Source organism: Grammomys surdaster, unplaced genomic scaffold (genome assembly GCF_004785775.1).
Source record: "Grammomys surdaster isolate TR1022 unplaced genomic scaffold, NIH_TR_1.0 188, whole genome shotgun sequence".
Classification (NCBI taxonomy): Eukaryota; Metazoa; Chordata; class Mammalia; order Rodentia; family Muridae; genus Grammomys; species Grammomys surdaster.
The window spans coordinates 15,652,689-15,676,596 of NW_021604633.1; the positions used below are offsets into that span (position 1 = coordinate 15,652,689).

Below are 23,908 nucleotides of genomic sequence, written 5' to 3' on the forward strand. Positions count from 1 at the left end.
AGTATTATTTATCTTATCTCAGTAGATTACAGAGAATAAGTGGTCTTTTGGCTTGAGTTTCTTTTTATGGCCAGTTGACAGAGACAGTTAATTCCAGTCATTTTCACAGTCTCACTTATGTTCACACAGTTTCTTGAAATACTACTCTTTTGCGTCTATAGACTTTATAAACATTTATAGGTCCTCCCTAGAATTAGCCTAGAAAACATCTGTCTGATGTCGATTCAGTCGTCAGTTGAATATACTGTAGTCATCAACCACACCCTTTTTTACCATCCTATTGAGAGATTCCTAATCTTTATTGTTTCTATACGTTATCACTAACACTGTGATGTTCTATGTTTGGGGAATATAATTCATGAATAAGACATCATCTCTGGCTCAAGGGACTCATAGGCTGTTCCAATTAATTATGACAAATGCTAAGGTGGTGGTTGGGACATGGTGCCAGGTATCTATTTTTCTTTCCTTTGAAGCTCCTGCTTGGAAAAGTAACTTACTCAGGAATGAACACTTGCTCTGTCGTTATCCAATCTGAAATTGAACTCAGCACATTTCTTTCTTGTCCTGAGGCAGAACTGAGTACTTCCCTCATAACCCTGCTTATTAATTAAATAGAGTCACAACTCTTGTAACATAGAGCTATTTGTTTTCTTGGTTCTGGGTCCTCTTTAGGTGGCAACTCAGTTATCTGAAGGGTTAATCTTCTGTATGGCTTCCATTGTGCCATCTTACCGTATAGTCCTTGTCATCTAGGAGCCTGCCTTGCCTTGTGAAGGACTTAAGAGACACTCCCAGCAGTTGATCCTGAGCCTTGCTCTGAAGCTCTCTATCAAAAAGCCTAAGAGAAAATGTACAGAGTCAAGAATCTCATTATAAAAGCCATGGTTCTCCATTACTGCTAAATTATAAAAGATTCAATTAATAGCTACCCAATCTAAGTATGTATCAGATTTTTGCCACACCAACTATTAACTGAGGCTTTTCAAACTGGTAATTTTCCACATCTGATATCTTCCTGCTGATGAAGCTGTTCGTGTTCCTGAAGGACCCGTGTTAATATCAATGAGACTCTTTAAGACATACATTCATGCAAAATTTATTTGTTTTCACACTCTTTACACTCAGATAAGCTTCTCAAAACATTTGCCAGTGTCTATGGTTAACTTTATGTCCGTCCCACTCCCTTTCCTACAATCACTTGTCTTTTTTGCTAAAGTGAAAACTAACCAAATTACAAAGCCTGCGGCTTAAACAATTTTAATAACTTTTTTCAAGAAAGAATTGGGGTTGACTATTTTTCTAGAATGGAAGTAAAGATTAGAATATTATAGAAGTCTTAGAGAGAGGAGATCTTCCATTTTGGGGTCTCTGTAGACAAACTGCTAGAAATGCCAATTAGCTATGCCTCCACTCTTCCTGGGCTATGTGTGGCCAGCACTGTAGATACCGGTGAGAATGAGAGGCCCTGGTGACTAAGCTTCACTAGGTTATAGTCATCATATTTATTTTTTATCCATTGCACTCTTCTGTCATAGCTGAAATCCTACAGAATTCTGTACTTTACAGTTTGCAGAAAATATTTAACAGCATTCTCCTATAGCCTGTTGCTGGTGAGAAATTTTCAGCCAATCCAGTTGTCATTCTGTTGTCTTTCTTTATCTTGATATATTCCCACTGCATTATGATAGCTCTGCAGATATGTTTATTGTTTTCCTGCCTGGTCCTCAAGGGAATACTTATCCACACATTTTTTTCTCAGTTTAGGATTTATGTTGGAGCCTCTTAGTTTTTCTTCTGGGTTCTTCAGCCATTCCTCCATGCTTTCAATGTAATGATCTTCCTAGGTGCTATATTCATTACATTTCTATAGAGAGATAGAATCAGTAGGCATCTATTGAAGTTCACACAGCCAAAGAAGGTAATGGTATAATGATTTTCATTATGATACCTCAGACTTGAAAATCTAGCCAATGCATATGTGTGTTGAATGTCTGGAGAGCCTGAGCTTCTGATGTCTGAGTGCCCCGACCTGAACCTTCCACGGGGTACCCTAAGAGAAAGGGAGAGAGAATGGAAGGGACAGGAGACGCAAAGAATGAGACCAAGTCAAATTTTCTGATCAAGGTCCATAGAGCTGTATTTTCTCAGGCAATTTATACAGGCAGGGAAGGGGATAATGTGTTTGGGGGAATTTCACAGAAGCTGAGCATTCTGCCACAGCGGATATCTTGCAGCCCCGATGTTTTTGTCTGGCTCAGGGTACAGCAACCACATTCCTTAGGGCACAGTGACCATTGGCCATCTGCTTTCTCAGGAGTTGATAGCTGAGGAAAAACAAAACCTAAAGCTATTCTTTCAAAATGGAGTCAGGTTGGCTCCTGGCATCTCCCCCCTTTTTATTTAATTTGCATGAGGCTGGCGAGAAGGCAGACAACTATGGTTCTCATCCATGAACGAGTGGGCATTAACCAGAAGGGGAAAGCATTGACCTGATTCCTCTCGTGGGGAACAGAGGGTTGTTCTTCACACATCTTGAGCGGCTCTTGGTGTCTTTTGGAGAGGAGGGCCAGAGCCTAACTTGGTGGGAGACCCCCACAATGAGTGGTTCAAGGACCAACACCAATCCCTATGCAAATCAGGTTTGTTTCACGAAGGAATTCAGAAATGGACAGTTGTGTCCTCCTGCTGCAGTGCTTTGCCTTGCACCCCTCCTAGGTACCCACACTGAGTCCGCACCGTTTTGAACCAGCCTGCATAGATCTGAAATTTTATGCATCCCTCTCCAGGGTGATGTCATCACATGATTCAGCCAGGCCTCTATCAGCGAAATGGTGATAATGCACCTGTATGGTTTTGAATGCCATGGAGTCAACCTATTGTCTAATAAATTCTATCAACCAATTTAAAATAAAGGGTCCTAAAATGGCTATCAAAAGCAAACAAATCAAGGGCCCAACAAGGACATTCAGGAGGGAAAACATGGAGGATTCCGACCAATCATTGGCAGCTCTAGAAAATTTTTGTCTCTGTAGATCTTCACCTAGCTTATGGAGTTTATGTACTTGTAGTTCTACCAGAATAGATTCATTTACATAATAGCAACATTTTTCATTAAGAAAAAGATAAGCACCACTATTCTCTGCTGTGAGAAGGTCTACGGCATGGCGATTCTGTAGGGTAATCTGGGCAAGTGAGGTTATTTGTCTTTGCAAAGAGGCCAGCGATTCGGCAGAAGCTTCTATGGCCAATTGAAATTGTTCAGCTAACTTGTTAGTGGTCAAGATGGAATGTCCCAACACTCCATCTGCCAACCCAGCAGCCACCATGGCTGTAGTCAGGGAAAGACCAGCTACAAAGTACAAAAACAATGCACGTTTTTCTCTTCTGGAATGTTCGGAAGATATCAAAAATTCTGCAGGTGTACGAAAAGTAAGTTAGGGAATCAAGGTAACAGGGAGGCACAACCTGGAGGGATCTTTGTTTTTTTGACAAATTCTTAGTGAGGGTGCCATTGCACCAAATAAAGTATCCTTCTGGGGCAAAAATAACGGAAGATGGGGGCTGAGTAATATTACATCTCCCTCCTTTAGAATCTGAATAGCAAAAAGGAAATTTGGGAAATGGCCAGTAGAGTTCAACCTCAGGAATAGGAGGTCATCATGAATCTCATGTTGTAGAATTAAATGCAAAAGAAAAGGGAACAGCTACCAGGGGCAGATGGCCCAGCATGGCACAAAGAAAACATGAGGAGAGGTTTCCTAGTCCGATAATATTGGCCAACATTAACCCCTCCCTCAGAAGGGAGACCCAAGAAAATGGATGCCTGCATCCCTGTCCCAGGGCTCCCCTTCTAACCCGTCATCACTCTGGTAGTAAACCACTGTCTTCCCTTGTATGAATTATAGAGAGGGTTGTGGGAGAGCAAGTGTAGATCATAAAAGACAGAAGAAAAGTCTGGAAAAACAAGGTTTTTGCCTTGCTTTACCACAAGTAGACATTTTGTACTTGAAACTGTAGAATGGATTCATGCTCTTGTTTGGACATTTTTTCCCAGTAGAGCTTTATTGGCTGATTCATATGCAAATCTACTATTATCTCATTGATTTCTACCTTTACCTCCTTTCTACTTCACCTCTCTCAGTTTTATTCTACTCTTATTTTCTTATTCACAGCTTTGTAAGTTGATTAATACAACACAGTATACAAGTACATTAAGAATAATCATAAATTATAAGCAAGTAGTGTCCTAAGGCACCAGTTGTCCTCCAGTTATACACGACACCTTTAAAATGAATTTCCTTTAGTTAGTATTTCACTTAGCATAAATACATGTATATAGTTTATTTTATTGATAGACCAAAAAAGTATCACATTTTATCTTCTGTGTTAGTTCCTGAGCCATACACTTTTTTTTTTTTTGATTTCCTTTGTCTGAGATAATTTTCTATTCTTGTTGTTCCATTGCTCAGTCAGTTACTAACAGTTGATATGTTCAGAAAAATTATCCCAAATTACAGAGTGTACTTGATATTAGTTTCTTTGTCTGTAGAGATAAAAGGCAGTGTCAGCTTCATTTTCTGTACTCAATACTGTGTGAAGATGGAACTCCACTGTTGTTTCCAACAACGATGCTTAAGAGACACTACAGCTTGGAAAGTACCTAAGGTAAAGGTAAGATCGTTCTAGTAAAATTGATCCAAAGAATGGAGTTGCTTGGCCAAATATCTGCTGGTTGATACTGAAGTAACAAGGATTAAGTTGGAAAATAAATAACTCTTTTATTAGTATTTTAAGAATCAATACTACTTGGATTGTAAGCTCCCTGCCTACCTTTCTTCCTTCCTTTCTTCTTCCTTTTTTTCTTTGTTTCTTTTTCTTTCTTTTTTTTAAATGAGACTCAATTCCATAGCCATGGATAGATAGACAGGTGCAATGGCACTGAGTCTCATCCCAGCCAGGGAATAGACACGTGCCCAGCATCTTTCTATCCGGCCTGACAAAGAATGTGGCAGGTTTATTACTTATTCTCTCATGTTTAAAGCTCAACTGATGACTCCTGTTTAACATCCCTGTCCCCTCTGAGGTTCGTCTCGTATTTAGTAATTAAAAGCGTTGTCTTCTGTGGTTCCTTCTCGACTTACTCAAATCCACTCAGACTTCATTATGTCTTTGTAGAAATAGCAGATGGAAAACCACAGAGGATTTCTTCTTTTAGACCCCAAAACAAACACAAAGGACCCACTGCTCATACACAAATCCACTCAAAACAAGACAAAATAAAAAGCATATATCAAGGTTGATCACAGTAATGCTGTTTTTTCCCAGTATCCAAGCAGAACATTTTACCATTCCATTTATGCTTTTTCAAAAAGTTCATTATTATGCTCACAGTATTTACATGTATTTTCTTATAGGCATGTTTGGGCAGTTCATAAATAATCTGTTTTCAAGTTAATATTGGGAGGAGGGGCAACATTGTAAAATACTAAAATTCCTGTAATTCATGGCAAAAACTGCTGATTCTAAAACCATGGGCTTTTTTAGTTAATTATACTGTCTGATCATCCTACTATATTGAGGGATTTTCATTATTTTCATGTCAGTATTAAAAATCAAATTGCAGGGTGTGTAAAATACCAAAGAGACCTTAGATAAAATTCTTATATTATTTTGGTTATTGAATTTTCATATTATAAATTAAAGGGAAGTGTAATAGATTGTTCTTGACACTCCCTGGCTGTTGAGAAATCAGCAGGTATTGGTGAGAATTTCAGGAGTGTGTTTTTTCAGGGAGGAGTTATGGCAGAGCCATCCTTTAGTAGCTTTCTTAGTTAGTGTTTTTATTTGCTAAAGACCTTGACCAAAGAAACTTGGGAAAGAGAGGGTTCGTTTTTAATTTACAGTTCGTAGCCCATCATCCAAGGAAATTAGAGCAGGAACCTAGGAGCACTCTGATGCGAAGGCCATGGAAGAGTGCTGCTTCCTGGCTTGTTTACCTTGACTTGCTCAGCCTGCTTTTCTAGAGCACCCAGGATGACCAGCTCAAAGGTAGACCACCCACAACTGGGTGGGTTCCACCCTCACTACCACATCAGTCACCAACCAAGTAAATACACAACAGCTTCATCCACAAGTCAGTCTGATGGGGCCTAATTTTAAGTTGGAGTTCCATATCCCAAAGTGACTCTATACAGAGTCAGGTTGATGTACAACAAGTCACCACAGTCTCTATGGGGATTGCTTCCTCTACTAGTATTGACTATCAAAAGCCATGGTTCCTCAAACCCTTTCTGTTACATGGGGCAGTTGGGACAAAACCTATACAAACTTACTCATATACATTATACCACATTTAGATTATGTACAATGCCTAACACCATGCAAACAGTATATGTAATTATAGTTATGTTATATAGGGAGTACTGGGTATTGTAGGGAACAGTGACAAAAGTCTATATGTGTTCACTCACAGGTGTTTCTCTTTGAATAGCTAGACATCTGACTACACATGGTTATTTCTAATGCAGATGAAGTCAAAAGAGTTTGCTGTAGAATCATAAATTTGAATTCATTTGTTCCATTAACTTGACATTTATTTTTTCATTCAGGAAATAGCTGTTGAGTTGAGGCACACTGGAGGTCATAATGAACATAGCAGGATCTTTGCCCTTTCCAGTCAACTCGCCGTCTTCACTTCTTTATTATTTTTCCTGGTCTTGGAACGCTAGAGGATAGATAGGTCAAAGAAAGATCATAATGGCTTAGAAGGACTGGAAGCACTCAGATCCCAATTGAGATGTCAGCCATCCATGAGCCAGGGTAGATTGTGTTATTTGGAAGAAACGGGCATTGTAGAGGACATTAGTGATCACCACTAAAATCCTCCATAGAGTGTAAAATCAATCAGAATCATACCTGTGTTCCCATTCCTCCTCGCCTGACTAGCTTCATTTAGGCTAATTCTCTCTACAAGTGCCTTGACATATATGTCACCTGTAGGTTAACCCTTAAAGAGGAGGAATTATTAAATGCCATATTTTATAATCGCTTTAACATCACAGTATGTAACATCACAAATAAATGTATCCATAGGGGATTATTAGCAGCATTTTTTGTCTAATTCTGTTCCTGCTGGTGTTTGAACACTGAGCTTGCTTAGTATGTGTGCTACTACTGAAGTACATCTCCAAGCTACAAAAAGATGTTTTAAGAATCCCGAGTTACAGTATTACTTACTGCATTAAATAATACTTTACTTATCAGCTGCTATATGCCAAGGCAGAATTTATGTTCATTTGCCCTCGCAGTAGCCTCATAAATAAATACTATAATGTTGATTTACTTTTAATATTGATTCTGTTTTCTAGAAAAGGAATCTGAAGCATAGAGGGGTTAAATGGATGACTCACCCACTTTCACATTGCTAGTGGACTTAGGGTTTATCTCAGTCATCCTGGGTCCAGACTGTTCTCTTAACACTGACTAAACTAGAGTTACTGGTTTGTTTGGGTCTTTTTGTATTAGTGTAGTACATATTTCTATTTTTTTTTCTTATCAGAGGATGGCCTTGTCAAGCATCAATGGGAGGAGAGGCTCTTGGTCCTGTGAAGGCTTGATGACCCAGTGCAGGGAAATACCAGGATGGGGAGGCAGGATGGGTGGGTGGGTGGGGGGGCCACCCTTAGAAGCAGGGGGAGGGGAGATGGGATAAGGGGATTCTGGGGGTGGGGGAAGTCAGAAAAGGAAATAACATTTGAAATGTAAATAAAGAAAAAAAGAATATGGAGAATAATAAAAAAAGAAGTATGAAGTTACTGTTCTTTCTGAAACAGTGTCTATGGAGCAGCTGGGGTCTTTGCCCTAGTTTTATATGCAGCCTGTAGAATACAGTCAAATCTGGGGCTGTAAGCGGCTCAGAGCTGATGTACATGTAGATACATGTGTGAGCCTTGACAATATGGGTACAAATATAATATGGAAAGGAGAATATCAGGGTTGGGCCCTGGGCTCTTACAGCGCTTAAATGACTACAGAAAGGAACACAGTCCAAACCGTTACCTGAAAGTGATGAGCACTGGGAAGTCAAGGAGAGACAAAGTTACCAAGTGCTGCTGGACTTTTCAATGCAGTCTGTCAAGAGCATGGATTAGGAAAAGCCACTGTGCCGGGCACTCATGAGATCATCACTACCTAACACTATAATTGGAGGAGATGGAGAGGCATCTGATGGGCTACAGCTTTAGGAGGCACGAGGAGTACATGCTTAGCGTTTTTCTTTACACATCCTTCTTATACACTCCATGGACAAATCCAGTGGATTTTTAGTGCTGCCTTCAAGCTTATTTTTTGGCCACAACTCAGCTAATTTTAGTTTAGTACGTTTTACTTTGAAGGCACTTAGAGATATTTTCAGTAAAGGGAAGTCAAAAACTTATGAGCCCCAGGAAAACAATAATTTAAATTTCCTTAGGAGGTACATGGGCATAGGAATTAAACACTAATCTCTAGGCAGGATTATCTTCTAGGTTTATCATATCAAATACCAGCTGTGAATCATAATTCACAGCAGCTACACATACATAATGGCATTGTACATTTGTAGTTGAAAGTATCTGAAGAGATAGACTTGAATGTTTTCCTTCAAGGCAGGATCAAGAGAATTAATGACATTAACATTACTTTCTGATCACTAAAACTTGATATTACATGCATACTCTATTGTTGTGTATTTGTCTTGTATGGTGGTTTTGAAGAACCTATCCTAAAATTAAGAACCCACAGAGATGTTTTAATTACAGAATTTTAATATAAATGGTATATCAGGATAATAGTCAAATGCTAGATAAGTATTGATGACTATTCCCTTTGCAGTAGTTGTTTGATGAAATGCATTCTGTTCATCTCAGAGGACAAAAATGATTCAAACTGATTGTTTCATTAAGAATAAGAACTAATTGTATGCATTAAATTTTCACTTTCTTTTGTTTTCTTGTTTGTTTTCTGTATTTTGGGTTTTTGTTGCTATTCTATGTATCTTTACAGTTCTTAACTTTTAAATTATATCAGGTTAACTCATAACTTTAAAATATGCAGTTGCTTAAGAGTAATGTTAGATTCTTTTCAAATATAATAATTTTAAGAAACATTTGGTTTGATTTCTCATTCATGGGGAAAAAGCCCATCTATTTTGATAAGTGTACTCTTTCAATAAATCTGCACATGTAGAATTTGCTAGATATGCTGTGGGGATGCAATTGCAATCAACAATATATGTCAAGAGATTGGAAAATATTCCATCAGTAAAATCTGCACGAGTAAGTGAATAGTGAGGTGCTTGACATATGTTATAAGTTCCAGAATCTTATGAAGTCTTAAGACCAAAGTGTGGGTACTTCAGTCCTTCTTAGAAGGGGAAACAAAATACTTATAGGAAGAAATACAGAGACAAAGTGTGGAGCAGAGACTGAAGGAAAGGTCATCCAGAGACTGTTCCACCTGGGGATTTATCCAATATACAGTTGCCAAACAGAGACACTATGGTGGATGCCAAGAAGTACATACTGACAGGAGCTTGATATAGCTGTCTCCTGAGAGGTTCTGCCAGAGCCTGACAAATACAGAGGCAGATGCTCATAGCCAACCATTGGACTGAGCACAGGGTCCCCAATGGAGGAGTTAGAGAATAGACTTGAAGGAGCTGAAGGGGTTTGCAACCCATAGGAAGAACAGCATTATTAACCAACCAGACCACCCCCCCCAAGAGCTCCCAGGGACTAAACCACCAACCAAGGGGTACACATGGAGGGACCCATGGCTCCAGCTCTATATGTAACAGAGGATGGCCATCAATTGTCAAGCATCAATGAGAGAAGAGGTCCTTGATCCTGTGAAGGCTCAATGCCGCAGTATAGGGAAATGCGAGTGGGTGGGTGGATGGGAGAACACCCTCATAGAAGCAGGGGGAGGGGAGATGGGATAGGGGGTTTCTGGGAAGAAGATAACATTTGAACTGTAAATAAGGAAAATATCCAATAAAAGAAAGAAAGAGAGAGAGGGAGAGAGAGAGAGAGAGACAGAGAGAGAGAGAGAAAGAAAGAAAGAAAGAAAGAAAGAAAGAAAGAAAGAAAGAAAGAAAGAAAGAAAGGAAGACAATAAAATTTTGTAGTTTGTTTTTGGTTTATTTTAATTATTGCCCATGTTGCTATATTGTTATATGGCCTAATATGTAAAGAGGTATGTTACCAGTCTAGTTGGCCGTGTGAACTTGGGATAGCAGAGCCTAAAACTGAGGGAGGAGGGAGTTGTGCAATAGCCAATTTTATTCAGGGCATCAGACAATTTATATTCTGAGAGTATTCTTAGCATTAAGCAAGATCATGAGCAAAGTTCTCATGAGTTTTAGGCTGTATACAGTCACAAGGGCAATCTGGGCTTGAAAAGAGTTTTGAAAAACAGAAGTAAGCAGCAGTGGGGAATCCGAAGCAAACCCCTCTTATTTGCTACACCTGTGAGGAACACAAAAGCACATTCCTAAGACAGCCCCATTTTACAGAAGAACAGAGCTTACAAGACTCTTGGCCTGTTTAGTTGGAGTTTTCTCACAAGCTCTCAGAAATCTCCTCACAGAGAATGTGTTTTGACAGAGGTATACAAACGAGAGCACTTGCTGACCTAAGGATTGTGAACTTGTATGAAATAATCTAGTTACATTTTGTTTTCAAATAATATCTATTAAAGCACCTCACAACTACATCAGAACTGCATTCTTAAAGGTTTCATAGGTGTGCTATCTGTATTCATTGTAAGGATTAATAGAGTCGCTTCTGGTACATTTAAAGAAGTGTTTCCTATTTTATTTTTTAATTAATGAAATGTTTTCATCCCACGTGTTAATTAAGTGAGTCATAAATAAATTCTGAAACTTAAGTCTTAAAATTCAGGATTTTATTATTTTCACAACTGAAATCAAATGGACGTTCTGATTTGAAAGTTGGAACAGATGCTATGACCTCATATAAGAAAATTATGATGAATGTATAAAACAACTCTTGTACCTGAGGCTCAGGGAACATTGTGAAAGACGGTGCTGACAGAGTATCAGAGCCAGAAGATTGGGATATTGGCCGTGAGACTGTCTCCTAGGAATGTCAGAAGCTACACCCCTAAAGTTACATCAATATGACTGCCTAAACAACTGAACAAGGGCATCAGTACATGCTGAAGTAGATGGGGGTGGGGGCATCTCAAGATCTCAACTCTACACAATAAGGAATGCTGTGAGCAGGAGAAATAATCATCCCCAGCAAAGATCCCCCAATTGATTATCCAAAACCAGATGATCAGCCCAAAAATCATACATATGAGTAACATTATCCAGACTGAACAGGTTGTATTCAGGAATAATATATATGTATATACATATACATGTGTAACAACACTTAAGGAAAAAAAAAGAGGCCATGAATTTGAAAGAGAGCAAGGAGTATATGGGAAGGTTTAGGGGAAGGGCAGGGAAAGGAGAAAAGATTTTATTATATTACAATCTCAAAAATAAAAGATAATAAAAAAAGAAAACTTTGAAACTCAAGGTCAAGGCTATCTTCATGATGCTCTAGCAAAACATCAGTTTGAGAGATAAGTCACATCTAGAAGGAAAGAAAACCTTTTAATCGTGGATTATAACATGGAATAAAAACATTCTGTATTTGAATTCCAGGGTTCTGAACTCTGTATTTTGGAATCTGTTAGGTCACAAGGAAAAACTCTAATGTTGGTAAAAACTATCCCAGCAAGTTTGATTTTAACTGTGATTTTTACTTTGAGAAGGTTCATAGTAACCTACTCCCAAACTTCTCAATCTCCAATAGCATTTAAATGAGTACCTGAAGCCGAGATGCTAGAAAAAAATTTATTGTTGGCATCTCAGTGTCTTTATGGGTTGGTGGTCCAAGGTTCCTTTCACTGAACGTAAAAGAACTCCCTTTACCTTTTTCATGGGATGCTGGCATTAGATCAGTGTGAATGCTCAGAGTACAACGATCTGGAGCATAGATGTTTCATGGAGCTAGCCACCCTAGCTAGGGTCTTGGCCTACCTCCCCAGATCAGGAAGATGACTTTGTAGAAGGTAAAAATGGGCAAGTCTGAGTACCTCAGTCTATCTCTCTTTTAGTATGTCTAATCAGGAGAGAAAGGTTCACAAGCCTCTCAAGTCAGGCATGCCTGTGCTCACCCCTCTTCTGTTGCTGCACAACTTATCGTCCACCTGGTTACCTATCCTGTCAGCCTTGCTCCCCAGTGTCTGGAGGAACATTTAGCTTTCATAAAGTAAAATAAGAATTGTATCCTTCTACATTCTGTACGTGTGCTTAGATAGAGCCAGTCTCTTCTTTACCAGATGTCGCCATACCCTATTCGTTGATGCTAACACATTTTAACTTTGAATCAAGGTTCTTCATTGCAAGTACAGGTGTTACTGAGAGATTCCCATTCTTTAACATTCTCATGCAGCCCAGTGGAAGAGAGTGTTGTTGGCAGTGGTTTTGGTGTTTTGTTTTGTGAGAATTATTTGATAGATACATTAATATGCACAAAAGCAAGGAAAGTATACATTCTGATGCCACCACCAGAGTCCTTTCATTTCTTCACAAAGGTGTCTTTAACCTGTCATCCAGAAGTAGAAATGTAAACCCTTGCATTCCACTGTCTGTGTTTTCTTCAACTAAGTAGCTTCTAACTTTCCATTACCCCTTTATTAGATCATTTAAAATTCCATTTAATTAATTATCTTACACAGTTTTAGTAAAGTTGGCCCTTCTTGTCTGATATTTGAAAAGGCCAATATTCTATTATGTAAATCTCAATAGATGAGCAAACCCAGAAAGTAAATACTTGAATAATAACTCCTGGCCCCAAAGCAAAGACAACTGGGTTTGTTTGTATTGTAAATGTTATTTCACTGTTCTGTCAGCTACCTTGCTAGGTAAGAATAGATCCAGATATTAAAATGGCCCCCTCTTCACATGATGATGTAGGTAGGACTTCCTTACTACAAAGCAGCCTTAGTTTGATATTACTTGACCTGATACAGAAAATATCTTACTAATTTTGCAGAAGTGGGCTTTGAAGACATTCATATCACGCTCATGAAATCAGTAACTTCAACTCTTGGCCTAATGTCTCATGAATCTCTTGTACTGGGCTCCTTTTCCTCCTTTCTCCTCTGACTGTATAATCAGTATCATTTGTGAGATTTCAGAGTTTGTGAACCACCTCCCCCGCGCCCCCCCCCACACACACACTTAAGAAGGAGTATGTCTTTACAGCTGCCTTGAAATCCTTTGGACTTCTATAAACCTAAAAACATAAATCATCAGATTAATGTTCCCTACTGTGTTTGTTAGTTTAAGGACAAGTTCAGCTTTTAAATATCGAAGCACCTAACAGCTTGGTGGAGAAAGCTAGCTTATAGCAGAACAAGGTAATGATGACAGAATGGTAATTAAATTTTTCCTTGTAAAATTTTTATTTTCAGTCTGAATGATCCAATACAGCAGTATTCCTAGCTGAAAGCAGGATAGCTGTTCAGCAATGCGGCCTCCTCTTCATTGATCCTTGACATTTAGAACACGTGCGTACTTACTCTGTTGTAAAACAAATCACTTGAAAATGTTAATAAATAAAAATCATTCCTGTTAATTGCAAAACTCTTGTGGTGATAAGTTCTGATGTCACGGTTAGGTTTAGAAGCTGAATGAATTCATTAGGAACACAAATAACACCAATTCTGAGCATGTGAAGTCTCTTATTGACTCAGCTGAAGCTACAGAAACTAAAGTCATTAGGTTTATTTAAAAAAAAAGTCCCTTTACAAGAATACATGATGAAATTGAACAGCTTTTTAATTAAGTAGTAGTATTTTAAAAATGTGTAATATCAATAGAATTCCTGATTGCTTCTGGGAGTGTTATGGCTTTATTAATGCTTTACTATTTACTTATTGAATTTTCCCCACAATTATGAAGTTTCTACATGAGCAAAAGAGAGGGTACAGAGCCTGTTCTTGTAGGCCCTAGTGCCTACTATTAAGTTTAGTGTCCAGGGATAAATTTGAAAGATTGTTTTAACATGTTATTTATTATTGTGTGTGTGTATATTTGTGAGTGTGCATGCCCCTGATGATACACAGGTGAAGGTTAGCACACTTATGGGGTCAGTTTTCCCCCTTCTGCCACATGGGTTCTGGAGACTGAATTTAGATTGTCAGGCTTGGATGCAAGTCTCTTCACTACAAACCTCAAATCTGAGACAAAGTTCAATGTCAAAACTCCAAATGATTCATGTCTACAGATACATCAAATACCACTAAGGATTTTATTAGGTTAGCATATTAGAAGTTTTTAAAATGTTAGTAGTTCTGAAATGCAAACTCTTTAGGTTAGGGGTAAGTATACTGAAGGCCCCAGAGGAAACTCATCTGAGGCTAACAGGTTGGCCCTCTTAGAGCTGAGCCAGAGTGCAGCTCATGGTGCTTCCCAGGTAACTTTACCAACTTCATGAAGAGGGAGATCTCTGTTAAAAGGTCAGCCTTATAATCAGCAATCAGCTGCATCTAGAAATTTGTTTCTTGTATTTGTTCTAGGATTTTCTTGTTCTAAAATCCCCTATTAGTAGATCAGAGGGAATAATAACAGAAATATTTGTAATGGAACCCATTCATAATAATGAATGAATGTTCCAAAACTCCTGTGTGCTAGGCTCTGAGTTAAGCACTTTATGGTTATTTACTCACTGACCTTCACAGTAATCTTAAATAGTAAATTGTTACCATTTTCTTTTCCTAATTGGGAAATTGAGGCCAGAGAAACAGCTAGCTGGAATAAGCAGCTCTTGCAAATCAGGTGATTCCATGTAAGACAGGTTAAGAACTATGCTATGTTGAGAGATGCAGGTAGCCACAGGCTTTGTGATTACAATCTATGTATGTGTATGATAAGTATATGTGACATATTATAAATATAAAATTCTGTTATTTCCCTTTTGCTGATAGGAGAGAAAAGTCAGTGATTTTCAGTGCTTGATCATAATGTGTACCCATAATTCTCAAAATTCTTACAGCTATCAGTAGTAATCTCCCCATGTATGCTATGAGGCAAGAACTTTGACTACATGGCCACCTGTGTTTGACTACTTTGACATAGTTAAAGCTGCCACCACTTATTTTGTATTTTACTTTTCTGTCATCCAAGGCTTCATTCTAGCTGTGTAGCCTTTTGCAATGGGGTTCCCTTTGCTCCTGCATTAATGTCCTCTGGCTCCTTTTAATATTATTTTTATTGACTTTACTAATAAAATGGTTGTAGAAATACTCTCAAGTATACAGGATCTGCAATGAAGAATATGTTAGGTGCATTAATAACTTTTCCTTGTCTCTCACAGTGAACTTTAGTTAATAATTTATCAATTTTGTTTTCCTTTTACATTATTTACTAAATATTTAATATTTAGTAAATATATTAAGTAAATGTTAAGTATTTACTAAATATTAAATATTTAGTAAATACTTAATATTTACTAAATGTTAAGTTTTAGCTGCTTGGATATGATTTGCTACTGTGGTTATTAGTTTGTTATTCTAGGTTATGATTGGAAGTAGTTAAGTTTCTCAGAGGATCAGATATAATTTGCTACTGTTCAGATAGAATGAATGTCTAATACTGTACAGCCCATGTTCCTTCCAAGTGTTGTATAAAAATTACTCGACTTAAACCACAGAAGAGTAAATTCTTGTGGCACAAATTTAAATCTCAAATATTGCCATTGCATAGGACAGTGCTCTCTCTACCACTGACTTCTTTCTTGGCTGCCCACTCGCCCTCCCTCTTTGTCTTTGTTTCTTTCTACCATTTTGAATCTTCCTTGTAGAATAATCAGAGAAATTCATTAAACTCCTGCTAGTTTGATCTAGCAATACTATTTCCATCTAGAGATATTGATCTCTAATGCTATCATGTGCTACAATGAAAGTAAATATTTGCTAATGTCAATAAACTAGCTAAATAGCCAAACTAAATAGTTTGAGGTTGATGCTCTTACAGGCTCACATCTACCCTTATTTACACTTGGTGTCTTGACATATCCCTCCTGGGGCGAGTAGCTCTTCTTCATTTGCCTGAATGTATACATTTTTAGCTGAAAGTCTAGTATTAAAAATAAATGTTAGATTTGGGTGACAGGATGAGTACCCAGTTATTTCTAAGTATCTTTATATCCTCATGGTTTTATCAAGTTCATACCTGAAGTAAGTAATGACCTGAAGTACATAAGCATATTTAGCTGTTGAATTTAAATAATATTAAGACCAAAAGCAGGACTAGGTATATGAGAGAATGGATGAATAAGTGAACATATAGGAAAGGGGTTATGAAATACACCTCCAGCTCAATCAGGAAGCATCACTTGCTCGAAACCTCATTACCTTTAGGGCACAACACAACATTACAGCTTACATCCCATATATCATGTGTGCTGCTCAAAACTGAATATGAAATTGCTACCTTGGATTTTAATTCCCCAGATACCATCCTCACCTCCTGTGCTTTATTTCATGAAATACAATATATTTATGCAAAATTTGAACTATTCAAATTGTATAGTTCTATAAATTGTTCCAAAATCAACATCAAAAGCACTCTCCTTGTCCATGAACTCTACCTGCACTTCTTCACCATTGCCTCCTTCTCATCGCTTTACACACTGGCATGCTTGCTGTCATGGTGTTTTGCACTTTGTAGTAAGAAATATTACTTTTATATGTTTGCTTTGAGCTGCTCTGTTTCTGATTATTCAGACTGGTTAACTCCTCCTTAGGCATCTGATGATCACACAGTCCCAGGAGATGACCATATTAGTGCTAAACTTACTGTGGATACCTAATTAGCAGAGCAAACAGAAGCCCAGAACTCCTGAACTAAAGCCATTCTCCTGCCCTCATCCTCTCACATAGGTTGGACTACAGTTATGTACCACCATGGCAGGCTGCCTCCCTTCTTTGAAAATCAGTGTCTTTTGGGGTTAACAATTTTACTGAATCGACAGTAATTTGTTTTGTTTTATTTCAGGAGTAGTCTATAATAGGGATATGACACTTTTTTCTGTCTCAAGCTATCAGTGTTGTTTCTTCTTTTGGGCTATTGTAAATAATATTGCTATAGATGTTAGCATACAGTTTCTATATTCCCCATGTGTAGTGTTTAGGAATACAACTTCTAAATCTTATGTGAATTGACAATGAATTCCAAGTCCTAAGTGGTTGTGTTGTTTTACAACTCCATCAGTTATGCAGAAAACTTGAAGTTGCTGGTCAAACCTTCTGCCATTAGTGCTGGTTTGTCCCGGTTATTTTAATGCTTGGATGTAAGTGTTGACGGGTTACTTCATTCAGACAGTGTGGTTACCTTATGGAATAGAGAAAGTACAAAACTGCTTTGAAACTAAATGTGTACATCTGCGTGGTCATATGCTTAACGTCACCAGTGACTTGATCAAAACTGACTGTTTCATGAAAAGCAATTGTGGTTCAGAGCCATAAAATGAGTTACAGTTAACAAAATGGCATCCCATTTATTAAAGTCATATTGAATCAAAAGTGCGGTTGGTAATTTAATTTTCTTGTATGTACAAGGCCCTGGGTTCAGACTCTAGCACCACAAAGCCTGAAAAGTAATTTAATTTTGTTTGAAATAGATTTCACATTAATAATTAGTGATTCTTTTCTTTACTAAATACATATACTCTCTTTTCTACCTTTTTGTTTGTTTCATGTCCTCCCCTTCCTAGTCCCCTCTGCTCTCCACAAAAACAGAGTTAATAAGATGTGTCCGTCAGATGTGTTTGTTTGCATATATAAACTTTGGAGAATAAAACTATTTTGAATTTGTGTGTGTGTGTGTATTTGGCTTATGGTTAGAGTGGAGTATTACAGAATACATTTTTCTTTTTTCTTTTTTGTATTTAGTTTGGTGAAATCCGTAGAGCTTGTCTTTTCATAAATGCATAATATCAATAGGTTTTATCAAACTGTTAGAATTGATGTTGATCATCTAAATGAGATAAAGGTTGCCAGGCTTTGCATGGTTGTTGTACAGTTTTCTGTTTTCTGTGCTATGTTCTTTGGAGGTTAGTCACTGTGAGCTGGGTATACTTAAGAAATCGACAGTTCTTCTTTGGGAGGGCAGAAGACCAGCATAACAATTTAATAACAATTATAATCAACAATTACATAATCAACATATATAATTATATAATCAACATAATATAACAGTTATATAATCAACATAACAATTGTGCCTTGGAAGTTTGCATGTTCTTTCCTATTAGTTTATATGCCACATTAGTATTTAGAGCTGTGAGCATTTCTTTTATGGTCTAATAGTGATTAACTTTGATGCCCAAATTCTTTTCAACTTAGTGGCTAAGAGTGCTTTAGGTTAATTTGATATCCCTTTGACATTGACATTACTGTTACTTCTTTTCCTGCCCATCCCCCACTGCTCCTTCCCCATAGTATATTTTTATTATTTGTTACTGAAAAATGTTCTGTCTTCATCTTTTCAGTTCTCTTGCTTTGTCTTTACATCAATCTTGCAAAGACTCTGGGTTCTTTTCAGAGAATGATTTTAGTATCTATCTTACACCTTGGTACTAGATACAGTCACCACTGCTGAGAAGTGACTTAAGGATACCTTTGTCTAACAGAACAAAGAAAAATACATGCTGATTACTAACTTGAAGATATACACTTGTGTAAGTCATACCATATCCTTCTCAATTCTGTCACCATGTGAATGGTTCTGGTTACTTTTCCTTAGTTACCTCTAACCTCTCCAGCAATGCTAAACATGGCTTCCTTTATATCACCCATTTACCAGATAGTACAATGTGTGTGTGTATATGTGTGTGTTTTAGTGTGTGTATATGAGAGTGTGTGAGTGTATGTGTGTATGAATCTGTGAAAGAGTATGAGTGTTGAATGTGTGTACATGTATGTGAATGTGCTCAGTGGTGTAGTATGTGTGTTTGTGTGTGTGTTCAGTGTGTGCGTATGTGTGTGTGTTTGAGTGTGTGTGTGAGCAAGTGTTTGTGGCTTTATTTGTTCTCACCATCCATTTTTGCCTGACATTGTACTAAATCAAGTATGTAGAAGCAATCATCTGTACTCATATTAGAAAGCCAATCCATTCAATATTCAAGTAGGCCAGTCTCACTGCCTGGGATTCTCTGGATTGGAGCGCCAGCAACAGTAACTCATGAGATGTCCATAAAAACTACAGTGCTGTTTTAGTAGACTCAGAATCGGTGTTGCCTGTAATTTCCTCAGAGAAATCCTCTCACTGTACACTTTTCACACAAAAGAAGGAAAACTTGAAAAAATAGTTTTAATACAACTAAGTACTATGAGAGAATAGAAAAACTGTAGTGAGAGAAAAAACAATGGAATTTCAGGCAGATTTTGCACCCCCGTTCTCATTCTTTCTTTCAGTTTAGAAGGTAGAGAGAACACAGAAAGAGACTGATAGAGGGTAATTACCTCCATGCTCTAATTTTGTATTGATGATTAGATGCGGTAAATTCAGTCCTGAACCTGATCCTCCTGCTCTGAATTATTTGGCTCCTGAGTTTGATTCTCCCCAGGGGCAGGAGCCAGGCTTCCTTCTTCAGTAATTAGCTGGAATTAGCTAGTGTCCAGCTTTGTGGAAGAAAGTGTGGATTTGACCATACATTTCTGGTAACCTGAGTGTTGGGCTGTGTGTGGCTTCTGAGTCTGCCACAGAACTCTTAGAGTGTCTACCTTTCTGTTCCCTCCTTACAAGGCCTCTGTAACAGCCAGAAGTCCTGTGAGGAAGCACTTAGTAACAGCAGGAAGTCCTGCCAGGAAGCACTTATGCTCTCAATAATTTTTAAAGTTCTTATGTTTGACTAACAGTGAGGTTTTGGGTTTTTTTGTTTGTTTGTTTTTAAATCAAGAATATCATGTCCTCTCCTTCAATAGCCTCAGAAATGTGACACTGATTTGTAGAGGCTAAAATCGTAACTGGAGTGATAGGTGATGGGCCGGAAGTTCAAATATCCTGAATACTTATATTCTAAATATAAGTGACATTTTATCTTCTTCCTATTGTAAACCTAATATTTACACATGGTTTTTATTTCCTGACTAAATTTTAAAAACATGATCTTTGATCATTGGTAGCAGACTCAGCATTGACAGGGCCATTCAGGCTGCTTGGTTTTCTGCTGCATATAGATAACTTCATATATATGTATGGTTCCTAAGATGAAACACATCTCAGAAAGGAATTAATTTCTGCCTGGTTAAAGCCACCTGGGACAGGGAGAAAGGTGCCTGTATTCTGTCAGTGACTGATGATTAACCTGATATAAATAAGTCCCTTGACCTTTTCCTGTCTCATTGGAGAGACTGGCTCCTGTGAGGACCCCACTGCTCTTGAGAGCAAACTGCAGGCACCCTCCTCTCATCTCAGGCTTGCAGCTAGCAGTGAGCATATGCCAGGTCCCCTCCTGCTGTTATTCTCTGTGTGACCTTCCTGGCACCCATCTCTTGAGGATTATAAAGTCAGTACCATTCCTAGACAATATTACTGGTCTACATCAGGGTCAAGGGTTTAAATGTCCTGAGAAATCATGAAATGCATGGCTGGTTGATCACAATAGGTTGGCAACTACAAAAGTTTAGGAAACGCATATTTCCAAACTCTTAAAATACTTGGGCTTGAAATTATTTCCTGATATCTTTTAAATAGTTATCTTTTCCCAAGGGTGGGTATTAAATATGGGAATTGTATTGTTTTAATCAATGTTCTGTATATCATAACTAACCAGTCCCCCTACAGATTTCTTTAAGATGAGGCTATGGATTCCAGTGACATTTAAAGAATACTCTTATATTACAGGTTTGTTTTTATTTCTCTGCTATTTTTTTTTTTTGCCTATTCTAAATGCAATACATGCCATTTATTCCTCTTTAATATGTAAGCTTCCTTAACAAAACAAATCAAGGAATACCAATCAGAAGCTTAGTATTTGGGCTATGTTAGTGCTTTTAAGGGAGTCTACTTCTCAAATAAGGAAGCCCATACTGAAATACAGCGTGGTAGTGGGGTTTTCTCAGCGTCTCTCTTTGCTGACCTATTTAATACTAAGTGGTTTCACAGATCATTATATCATTGCATTGGAGTCGATGATTGTTTTTATACTGCATAAAAATTTCATCAGAGATTGGTTAGATGGGTCCCTGGGTAAGAATGCTTGGTTTGTAAACAGGAGGACCTGAGTTCACATCACCAGCAATCATGGCTTTGTGTGTCTGTAACCCAGGACTAAGGGACCAGAGACAGGCTCCAGAGAGCCAACGTAGCTAAAACAGCAAGCTTCTTCCGGGTCAGTTAGGATGCTGGTCATCCTATGAGATAGAGGCCATAGAGAAGGGACATTGTCCTAGTTTCGCCTCCTTATCTGCATGCACCACACTTAAACATCGTCATGCTCACACACCGATACGTACACAAACACAGAACTCGCCATAGGCTTTGCTGTGATGTTTGCTCAGAATGAAAGTCATTAAGTGCATGAATCTAGTTGTCAACATGGAGACTTTTATTTTTGATTGTAAAATCTTATTTTTTTTTTAAGCATATAGGCCAATGAGAGGTATAGCGAGCGAATGGTAGAGTTCAAAGTAAGTGCCACTGGATGAGTAAATATTTGAAGTTCATCATTTACACTGTGTTTGGCATACATGCACTTGATCTACTTAAAACAGGACAATGTGAGCTCAAAGGACCAACACAGCCTAAGTTTGCCTTTTATGCAGCAGAACAAGCTCCAAGTAGAAAATGATCTTAATCCATAAAGCATAGACATATTATTTTCAACAAACAAGCTTGATGACCTCTCACTATGCCAGCGACAGAGGCGTCACTCACAGAATCCCACCATCCAGTTCCTGCCTGGCCTTTCCTTCTCTCTCCTCTCTTTTTGCTCCTCTCCCACCCCTGTCCTAAGGACCCCCTCCTCCTTTTCCTCCCTCTTTATTTCCTTCTTCTGTATGCTTCTCTGCTTCCTTCTTTTTTCCTCCACTCCATAAAATTTCAATTTTTAAATTTGTGTGGTTTTTTAATCTTGGAAATTCAAAGTGACAATATTTACAAAGAGAACATACTTGAGACATAGTTTGTAAAATTAATTTCAGGAACAAAAACAGCCCTCTTTACGCTGGGTATGGCACAGCCCTCCCTGGTCCTGTCCACCAGTTTGTTGTCTACTGTAGACTTGTTTATGTATTCTGTCGAATCTAATTGAGGGACACCAATAGAACCTGAAATGGCTCTGTAAGAGGCATAGAACAATAGATGAAATGGAGGCCTTGTGATGAGTTTAGCTGTTGGAGACTGCTGTTACACTCAGCTAATTATGACCTTGAGTGAGAGACAAAGATAGGATTTAAAGTACTTTATACTCAAAGAGTGAGTGATGGTACAAAATCATTTCTTCTTTTATTTACAGCTTTTACAAGGCCCTAGCTAGATGTGTGTGTGTGTGTGTGTGTGTGTGTGTGTGTGTGTGTGTGAATGTATCTATGTGTATATACATTTCAAACATCGTGTCAAAACTCTATGAATAACTTCAAACTTTTTTCCTGACAAACCAGTAGCAGTATGCTAAAAGAAACTTGTTTGGACACCTGGACAAAGGACATAGGTGCATATTTTACATACCAGAGCAGACCTGCTCTTCAGCATAGATCCAGCTTGGATCCTGCATGCCCTCCTGCTGGATCCTCCCAGCATCCAATCCCTACCGGGCAAAGCCTGTCCCCACAACCCTGTGCTTTCAACCCAGGTGCTGGGCTGCCCTGCCCCAAGAGGCTCCACCCTATATAATCCAAACAGAAACTTTGACTGAATCTTTAAGAGCAGTATGGGGATAATTTCAGTGATTTAAAAAGATGTTGCTTTCTATAATAAAAATTGACTCCTTTTCTTTTATTTACTTGAATAAATGCTTGTTGCAAACACCTTAAAATTAAATTGAAATGCAGCTAATCCAGTTTTTCTGAAGGACTTGATTCCCTGTTTTCAAGCCTATTTGTGTTGGAATTCTGAGCTATTTATATGTAAATGAACATCTCTCGTAATTGGAACAGGGAGACCAAGCAGGCTTCTCAGCTAAACCATGGGGCTTTCCCTCTGTTACACATTCAAGGTGGTGAGTGAGGACACCAGTTTGAGCCTCATGTCAACATCACTCTCCCTGGTAATAAAGGGAAGAAAAGGGAAACTTTATGTTAAGGATTAAATGGGGAACTTTTGTGTCTGTGTGACACATCATCTTAGAGCTGCCAGCTCTGATCAGAAGCAAAAAGCAATCATTAACTTCTAACTACCTGAGATAGGAACTTAAGTTATTTGCTTCAGGTGGTTGAGTTAAGGTAAGATTGTACAATGGTTTTGATTGAGGAAGACGTAGTTTTGTTAAATTTTACTTTTGAAAGAACAGATTGCAGCTTGAAACCTTGGTGACAATGGTACCAAAGCAGTTTTTTTTTGTTTTTACATTTTGCCTAATTTTTATGAGTATAAAGGAAAGTGTTACTGAGTGACCTTCTAGGGAAATCAGAACATCTAACAGTTCTCAGTACCCAGGGGACTTGTTCCATGCTGGTGCCCAGGACCAGCACTTATGAATTGTTTCAACTTTAAAGAGAAAAAAGAATTTAAATAATAAAGTCAGTTCTGGTGCGAAGAATGAGTGTGTGTGTGTGTGTGTGTGTGTGTGTGTGTGTGTGTGTGTGTGTAAGAGAGAGAGAGAGAGAGAGAGAGAGAGAG

At 38.1% G+C, this 23,908-nt stretch overlaps 1 protein-coding gene across 6 annotated transcripts in view; it reads left to right on the forward strand.

The window, feature by feature from the left end:
* The window catches only part of Immp2l (inner mitochondrial membrane peptidase subunit 2), a 796,480-nt gene that overhangs the window by 479,588 nt on the left and 292,984 nt on the right, over positions 1 to 23,908 (forward strand). The window contains exon 5 of one of the 6 annotated variants that reach the window (XM_028768884.1): positions 13,537 to 13,603. The exons of the other annotated variants lie outside the window; for them this stretch is intronic. Coding sequence (XP_028624717.1) covers positions 13,537 to 13,567 — 31 coding nt within the window. The 3' untranslated portion in view covers positions 13,568 to 13,603. Of the gene's footprint in view, positions 1 to 13,536; positions 13,604 to 23,908 lie in introns of those variants that run through there. 6 annotated transcript variants of the gene reach the window in all.